Genomic DNA, 7500 nt, shown 5'->3' with positions numbered 1-7500 from the left:
CGGCTGCGGCGCGGACTCGCTCTTGAGGTCAAGTGACGGACGGATTGTATGCTTCTTCATAATAATATTAATTAAACAATTTGCATGCTAATAAGGTAACAATTATCAGGGCCTCTGTTGAAAGATTCAGGTTATTACAACACGCCAATCTGAAGGCCAGGGGTCATAGAGTGAGAGGCGAGCGAAATTTCAACTCAAATTAACATTCTGTCAGCTCCAGAAAATGGGATAAATAAAGTCGAATTAATTCATTATAATAAAGAGAGATGGGCGAGGGAGCTCGGCCGGCGCCCGCCCCTCCTCTGCCCTCCCCTCGGGCCGAATTGATTACAGCTCTGTATTCAGAAACACGCGCTGCGCGCATTCCTCCTTGCGAACCCGACAGAAAACCAGGCGCGGGTGGCTGCCGGCAAAATAGAGTCGGATCGACGGAGTTTACAGTCAGTATTTATAGAGACAGAAATTAAATTATGGCGAAAAGTAGTGTTCTTGGCCTCTGACCTCGGAATTAATACTTGCAGCGTTTTCCTAGTAAGACTGAGTCGGGTCCCCAAATTCCAGGCTGCCTCTCGATCTCCCCAATGAGCCGGGCCTGATCCGCGACTCTGCGCCTTCCCCTCCTCTCCCACAAGGGGAGACAAGGGGGTCATTAAAGTCGGAGTCAGCGTGGATCGGCTGGTCCGCGACCTTCACTTAGAAACAAGGCCAGACTGTGGGTCCAGTCGCAGGGAGAGCCAGTGGTGTGGCGGGACGGGGTGGCCTTGAGTCCCCCACCCCCAGCATTCGCCTCCTGAGCGGTTTTGGGCACCCCCGCTCCCAGGCGCGGGCACCTGACCAGGAGGAACGCACAGACGCACAGGGTCCCGGCCTACCCTTCCCTCTCGCTCCCGGCTGGGGCTCGGAGGCCTGGCCCAAGTCACTTCGACCCAAAGCCAATTTGTCTGTCGCTTTGCCCTGGGGTGGTTATGGCTCCGAGGACTAGCCCAGCCCAGGCTGGAGCTCTTTTCCTCTCTTCCCGGCCCGAGGCTGGCCGAGGCTCGGGGAACTGCTGGAGAGGTGGCAGTGCTCACCCGCCTGGTCCAGCACTGGGGTCCCGCAGCCAAATGCGACCACCCCACTGACAAACTTTCGTTTTTCACAAAGGAGAGAGATAGATCTACATCCCTGATTTCTTTCCTTTCTGCCCACAGTCCTAATTAGCTGCTTATTTAAGAATATATCCTTTAATGATTTAGCTCTGAGTCTGTCAATATTTTATAGCGGAGAAGGGAGTGACACTTCTCTGAGAACATAATTTAATTATAATAAATAGGTTGCGTGCCTCGGCCCCATCCTTCAGAGGCCAAGTCAGAGCAGATGTATTTATTTTTATTCGCGCATGTGGGGTGGGGGGGAAGCGCGGATCGGCCCCACCCCAAAGTTACTTTTCCCCTCCTTCCCCACCCCTCTCTCCTCTTCTGCGCAGGGGCTTTATGGGGGTGGGGGTCAGGGCGCTTCCACACCCCCTTCCCACCTCTGTCTTTGTAGATAGGGCAACTGCCAATCAATCAGAGAGGGCATTAATTACGCCTCTTTATTGGCAGGGTGCTACATTCTGTAGGAGTTCTTCTCTTTCAGGGTCGCCCTCCTTCTCCTCCTCCTCCTCTTTCCTCCTCTCCCGCCGCCTGCAGCCGGAGAGGAGGAGATGAGAAGCCTTGTAGTTTTAAATTCAATGTGACAGTTTCGGAAAAGCGGATGATGAATCTCCTATTATTGGATCAGTCTATTTGCCGCTCAATGTCTCTCTGTAATTGGAGCAACATCACTTTAAAGGTTCAGAGAGTACAGCATTTCTGGTGAAAAATCCCCACAACACGGCGCTGAATGTTTTAAAGGGAAATCTATTAGTGATTTGCGGAGGGGCGGGGAGGAGGCGGCGGCGAGGGGGGAGGCGCGGGCTCCGGGCCGGCCCCGAGTGAAGTGGGGGGCTCGCCGGGGACCCCTGCCCCGGGCCCAGGCCCCAGCCCGCTGCCGCCTGGCCCTGGGCGGTCCCTCCCTCCCTCCGTCCCTCCCGCTGCCACCCCCCCAGCCCGTCTTGTTGTGACAGCTCCTGATACTGTTTATTGAGGTGCATGTCAGGTATAATTAGCAATCGATATGGAAAACGTTTCCCTGCACCCAGCACGCCTCTGACGTCAGAGCCGATTAGCGCTTCTTATTGGTCCCAAATTCCCCGGGCCGCGGCTAATTATCGGGAGCTTGATGTTGATAAGTAAAGCGCCGGAGTGCGGGCGAAGCATGTGTGGGGCTCCGGGTCCCTGTCTCCGCTGCCGCCGCCGCCGCCGCCGCCCGCGCCTCCCGCCGCTGGCCCGCCCAGGCCCCGGCCCGCGCCCCCGCGCCCCGCCGCCGGCCCCGCCGACCCCCCGCGCGAGATGATGGACGGCCGCCTCCTGGAGCACCCGCATGCCCAGTTCGGGGGCTCGCTGGGCGGCGTGGTGGGCTTCCCCTACCCTCTGGGCCACCACCACGTGTACGAGCTGGCCGGCCACCAGCTACAGTCGGCCGCCGCCGCCGCCTCGGTACCCTTCTCCATCGACGGCTTGCTCGGCGGCTCGTGCGCCGCCGCCGCCTCGGTGGTCAACCCCACGCCGCTGCTGCCGGCCGCCTGCGGGGTCGGTGGGGACAGCCAGCCCTTCAAGCTGTCAGGTGGGCGCGGCGGGCGGCGGGGAGGAAGATGGGGAGGAGGGCGGCTGGGGGCGGGGGCTCTCGTCCGGCCCGGGCGCTGGGGGGCCCACGGCTGGCGAAGGCGAGCCGGCCCCTAGGCAGCCCCTGGTCTCTGCGTCCCCGAACCCGAGCGGCCAGCGGGTCGAGGGAGGGGTGTGGGTCGGGCCTGGGCCAGTGGCTGAGCCGCGCGGTGTCCTGTGCGTGCCCGCAGACTCGGGGGACCCGGACAAGGAGAGCCCGGGCTGCAAGCGGCGGCGCACTCGCACCAACTTCACAGGCTGGCAGCTGGAGGAGCTGGAGAAGGCGTTCAACGAGAGCCACTATCCCGACGTGTTCATGCGCGAGGCGCTGGCGCTGCGCCTAGACCTGGTCGAGTCCCGAGTTCAGGTAAAGACTCGGCGTCCCTCCCGAATCCGCCGTCCGGATCCCGGGCTCGGGGCGCGCTGGGACGCCTTTGTTCCAGGTGGCGAGATCTCCACTGGCCTCAGGCCCCTTTCGCGCTCGCCTGCTGGGGAAGAGTGGAGGGTTGGGGGTTCTGAGGTTCGGGCCCTCAGGGAGAGAGGGGTGGGTAACCCTCCCCCCCAAAAAAGCCTAGGTGGCATGTGAAGGGCCGGCGGCCTCACCCAAGTCGCCAGGGCGGCGGCTGCGTCCGAACCGGGAAGCCGCGTGATGGGTTGGCGGCGGCCGGGCCAAGCGAGGTCTCCGGGCAGGGGCGAGGAGGAACCAGCTAGGCTCCGACCTGGAGGAGAGAGGGAAGGGGACCCCCCGCCTCCACCTCCTGTGCGAGGCTCTCTCGCCCAGCCTGGAGGGAAGGAGTCTGTTTACCTTGCGCCTGCAAAATATTAAGCTGGAAACATGTATTTATTCATCGATTTGCAGAAGGGGGACAGCTGAGGAAAGGGAGGAGGAAGCTTAAATAGTTAACACATTGAGAAAGTGGGAGAAACAAAGTGTCTGAATTTTTAATACCCCTGGTCTCATCTTTTTCTTATGACTATTTCCCCCTAAAATTTGCTATCATTTAGAGATGGCTGGTGGTATTCTTTTAAAAAATACGGTGTGAGCTTGGTGGACTAAAAATTCCAAGATGATTTGTGCATAATTAGATGTTTTCCTGGAGCACAGAAATCCTCTTTTTTGGGGGTGGCTGCGGTGTGGGAGTCCAGGTCTGGGGTGCGGTGTGTGGCTGTGGGTGCTAGGCATTGAGGCAGACGCTGGCAAAATGCGTTTATCACCAATAGCTTTGTCTAAAAAGGTGTGTTTGTCCTATGCTTGGACCTCCCCTGGTGACCTCTTCTGCTTGGAAATCCTTTTATCCAATTTGTTGTAAGTGTCTTAAGTGAAGTCAAGACCCCTTCACGTCTCCCTAATACGATAATGACTAATTCTTACTGGCAAGCTCGTCCAGAATTCGTAACAACAACAACAAAAAGTTTAAAGAAGAAAAAGGAGGTTATAGCCTTGAGGATCTCGCTTAATCCTTGAGACCTCCCCACGGACAAAGCTCCCTGCGACCGGGCTGGGCCTGCTATTGTGCGAGTCTCTATATGGCCGCGACAAAGAATTGGTATGAACCGGCTCTCTTGGGGAGGGCAGGACTGCCCGAGGTTCCGCAGGGATCAGCCGACTTTGACTCTTTGTGGTGGTTGGCGGTTGAGTGAGGGTCTAGAGCTGCTGTTCTGTGTGGCTGCCCAGGACAAGGACTGCAGAGAGGGTGGAAGAGATGGGATGGGTCCAGCCTCTCCTCCAGGCCTGGTGGTCGCCTCTTGCCTCCCACCTGCCTTGCCCGGTGGCCCAGGCCAAGCACGACTGATTTGGGAAGGCTCCGTGGGTGCCCTGGCCCGGGGCTTGCGGAAATAAGGCTGTGTTAAACGTGTTCTGGGAGAGAGGCTGCAGAAGCCCACCCAAGTATGGCTCCCCAGGCCCTTCCGGACGAAGAAGCACCCAGATTTCCCTTCAAGGGAACCGCCCCCAAAAATCTGGGCTTTGACACAGTCTCCAGGGGGCCGAAGACAGGTGTGGAGGGCAGCTGTGGCCCAGCAGTCCAACGGCAGGATGGTCAGCGCCAGGCCGGGCGGGCTGCTTAGAACACGAGCGGCCAGGAAGGGCGAGGAGGGGCCTTGCTCTCTGCCTCCGGACCAGGAACCCGACGCCCTCCGTCCGGGGCCAGACCGGCCCTCCAAGGAAGGGGCGGCTCCCAGGTCCCTGAGGTGAGAAGCCAGAGTGGGAAGCTGGCCGGTAGGCCCCGTCTACGCACCTTCCGGGTGGAAAAGACGCTCGCTGGAACCTGCAGCTCCAGTGGCAAAGCCCAGCTCAGGGCCGGCCCAGCCACGCGGCCTGACTCCTGACCCCGGCCGAGCTGAGGTTGTGCAGGCCAGTGTTGGGGGGAGCGGGGAGGTCCTCGGCCCCGGCGGCCAGCCCGCCGCCTGATTGTGGCTTCCTTTCCCCTATCCGGCTGCTCTAGGTCTGGTTCCAAAACCGCCGGGCCAAGTGGAGAAAGAAGGAGAACACGAAGAAGGGTCCGGGGCGGCCCGCGCACAACTCGCACCCGACCACGTGCAGCGGCGAGCCCATGGACCCGGAGGAGATCGCGCGAAAGGAGCTGGAGAAGATGGAGAAGAAGAAGCGCAAGCACGAGAAGAAGCTGCTGAAGAGCCAGGGCCGCCACCTGCACTCGCCCGGCGGCCTGTCCCTGCACAGCGCGCCCAGCTCCGACAGCGACAGCGGTGGCGGCGGTCTCTCTCCAGAGCCTCCCGAACCGCCGCCGCCCGCCGCCAGGGGCCCCGGAGCGCACTCCTCGGGCGCCGCGGGAACCGCGCCCGCCCCTCCAGGAGAGCCGCCTGCGCCCGGCACCTGCGACCCCGCCTTCTACCCGAGCCAAAGAAGCGGCGCCGGCCCGCAGCCGCGCCCAGGCCGCCCTGCGGACAAGGACGCAGCCTCGTGCGGGCCCGGTGTGGCGGCGGCGGAGCGCGGCGCGGCGGGGCTGCCCAAGGCCAGCCCGTTCAGCGTAGAGAGCCTCCTGTCCGACTCGCCGCCGCGCCGGAAAACGGCCTCCAACGCTGCCGCGGCCACTGCCGCGGGGCTGGACTTCGCGCCTGGGCTGCCGTGCGCGCCTCGGACCCTGATCGGCAAGGGCCACTTCCTCCTCTACCCCATCACTCAGCCGCTCGGCTTCCTGGTGCCGCAGGCTGCGCTCAAGGGCGGCGCTGGCCCCGAGCCGGCGCCCAAGGACGCGCCGCCCGCGCCCGCCGCGCCACCAGCGCCGCCAGCCCAGGCCAGCTTCGGGGCCTTCTCGGGGCCCGGCGGTGCCCCGGACTCGGCCTTCACGCGCCGCAGCCCCGATGCCGTGGCCTCCCCAGGGGCCCCTGCCCCGGCGCCTTTCCGGGACCTCGCCTCGGCTGCGGCGACGGAGGGCGGCGGCGGGGACTGCGCGGACGCGGGGACAGTCGGCCCCGCGGTCTCGCCGCCCTCGCCGTCTCCCGGGCCCGGCCCACGGGCTCCTAGCCCCGCCGGGGAGCCGGCCAACTGCGGGGGCCCCGAGCCTGGCTCGGCGGCCGGACCCAGCCCGCCGGAGGGCGAGGAGGTGGACCTGGACTGAGGCCGCAGCGGCCGGGAGAGGCGCGTAGCGGGCCCGCGGCTGCTCGCTCAGGCTCCGACTCACGCAACGAATCAGGTGATCGGCTCTAGAAACACTGCTTTTCCCTCTTTTCTTTTGTTTTCTTCCTTTTATTATTTTTTTTAAAGAGTAAACAAAAGCGCTGTATTAATTCGGACCCAGGCAGCAACCACAGGACTGGGGGGTGAGACCCTCCTCCTCCCGAGGGAGCAAAAAGAACCCCTGCCACCCCTCAAAAAAAACCCACAACAAGAATCCTCAGCCTTGTAAAATGCAAAAATGTCTAAGAATATTTATATATGTACCATTTTTGATAAATAAAGCTGGTCAAATGCAAGCTTTCGGGTCCATCTTTTTCAATCTGCAGAGGGCCCGGCCCCGCCGCCCTTCCCACCTTTCCACACCTCTCTCCAAGGGTAGGGCCGGGTGGGTGCCCCGCACTTCCCGGAGGTCCTCGCTTAATGCGTCCTTTTGTGTGCTTGTGTGTTTGTGTTTTCTGATTGAACAAATTTATGCATCTGCGGCTCCCCGTCCCCGCCCGCCCCTGCGCTCCCCCTCCTGTTCGGCGCTGCACACGCGCGCTCACGTCCCCCCCCCCGCGCGACCCCGAGCGCACTGGCACACGCCGGGGCGCGCGTCGCGGGGTGACGGAGCCGGGGGCTGTAAGGGCCGGGCCGCTGGGCTCCTGCAGAGTTTTGATATGAAAGTAATTATTTTCCGGTGGCTGCTGCGGGGACTGGGTTTCTTGCCCAAAGGGTTATTATACATTACCGATTTCTAGTGATATGGAATCACATAAACTTCCTACAATAATAGAATTAGCATGAAAGGCTGGGGTGTCAAATTGAAATTGGAGAATAATAGCGCCGGCAGCTGGGGGAGTGCGTGCGCATATTGGAGCGGAGATGGGGAATCGTGGGGCGGAATTTTCATGAGCTGCACTCTTTGTCAGCGCTCTTGTAGCCGGCTATATTAAGATAGATGCCCAATGATATCCCTCATTGTTCTGTCGCTTATATTGATGTTGCTGCGTTATCAGCCTATTGATCATGTGTCGCCTGTAATAGGACAGGCGCCGCCAACGCGACTCTTTACAAAAGCCGTGCACATTTGTTCTAATAGGGTCCGGGTCCCCAGGGGACCCTTCGGGGGCTTCAGGACATCTGCAGCGAAGAAATATT

General features: G+C 61.2%; 1 protein-coding gene across 1 annotated transcript; it reads left to right on the top strand.

The window, feature by feature from the left end:
• The first annotated feature begins 2221 nt into the window (after window positions 1-2221).
• On the top strand, window positions 2222-6656 carry UNCX (UNC homeobox). Its single transcript, XM_035289871.3, has 3 exons — window positions 2222-2685; window positions 2915-3090; window positions 5168-6656. Exons 1-3 carry the CDS (start codon window positions 2412-2414, stop codon window positions 6299-6301), a joined length of 1584 nt encoding a protein of 527 aa, XP_035145762.3. The 5' UTR covers window positions 2222-2411; the 3' UTR covers window positions 6302-6656.
• Window positions 6657-7500: the final 844 nt, after the last annotated feature.

This window comes from Callithrix jacchus, chromosome 2 (genome assembly GCF_049354715.1).
Source record: "Callithrix jacchus isolate 240 chromosome 2, calJac240_pri, whole genome shotgun sequence".
Classification (NCBI taxonomy): domain Eukaryota; kingdom Metazoa; phylum Chordata; class Mammalia; order Primates; family Cebidae; genus Callithrix; species Callithrix jacchus.
The sequence above is the reverse complement of the archived record's forward strand: the minus strand, read 5'-3'. Positions and strand labels throughout refer to the sequence as shown.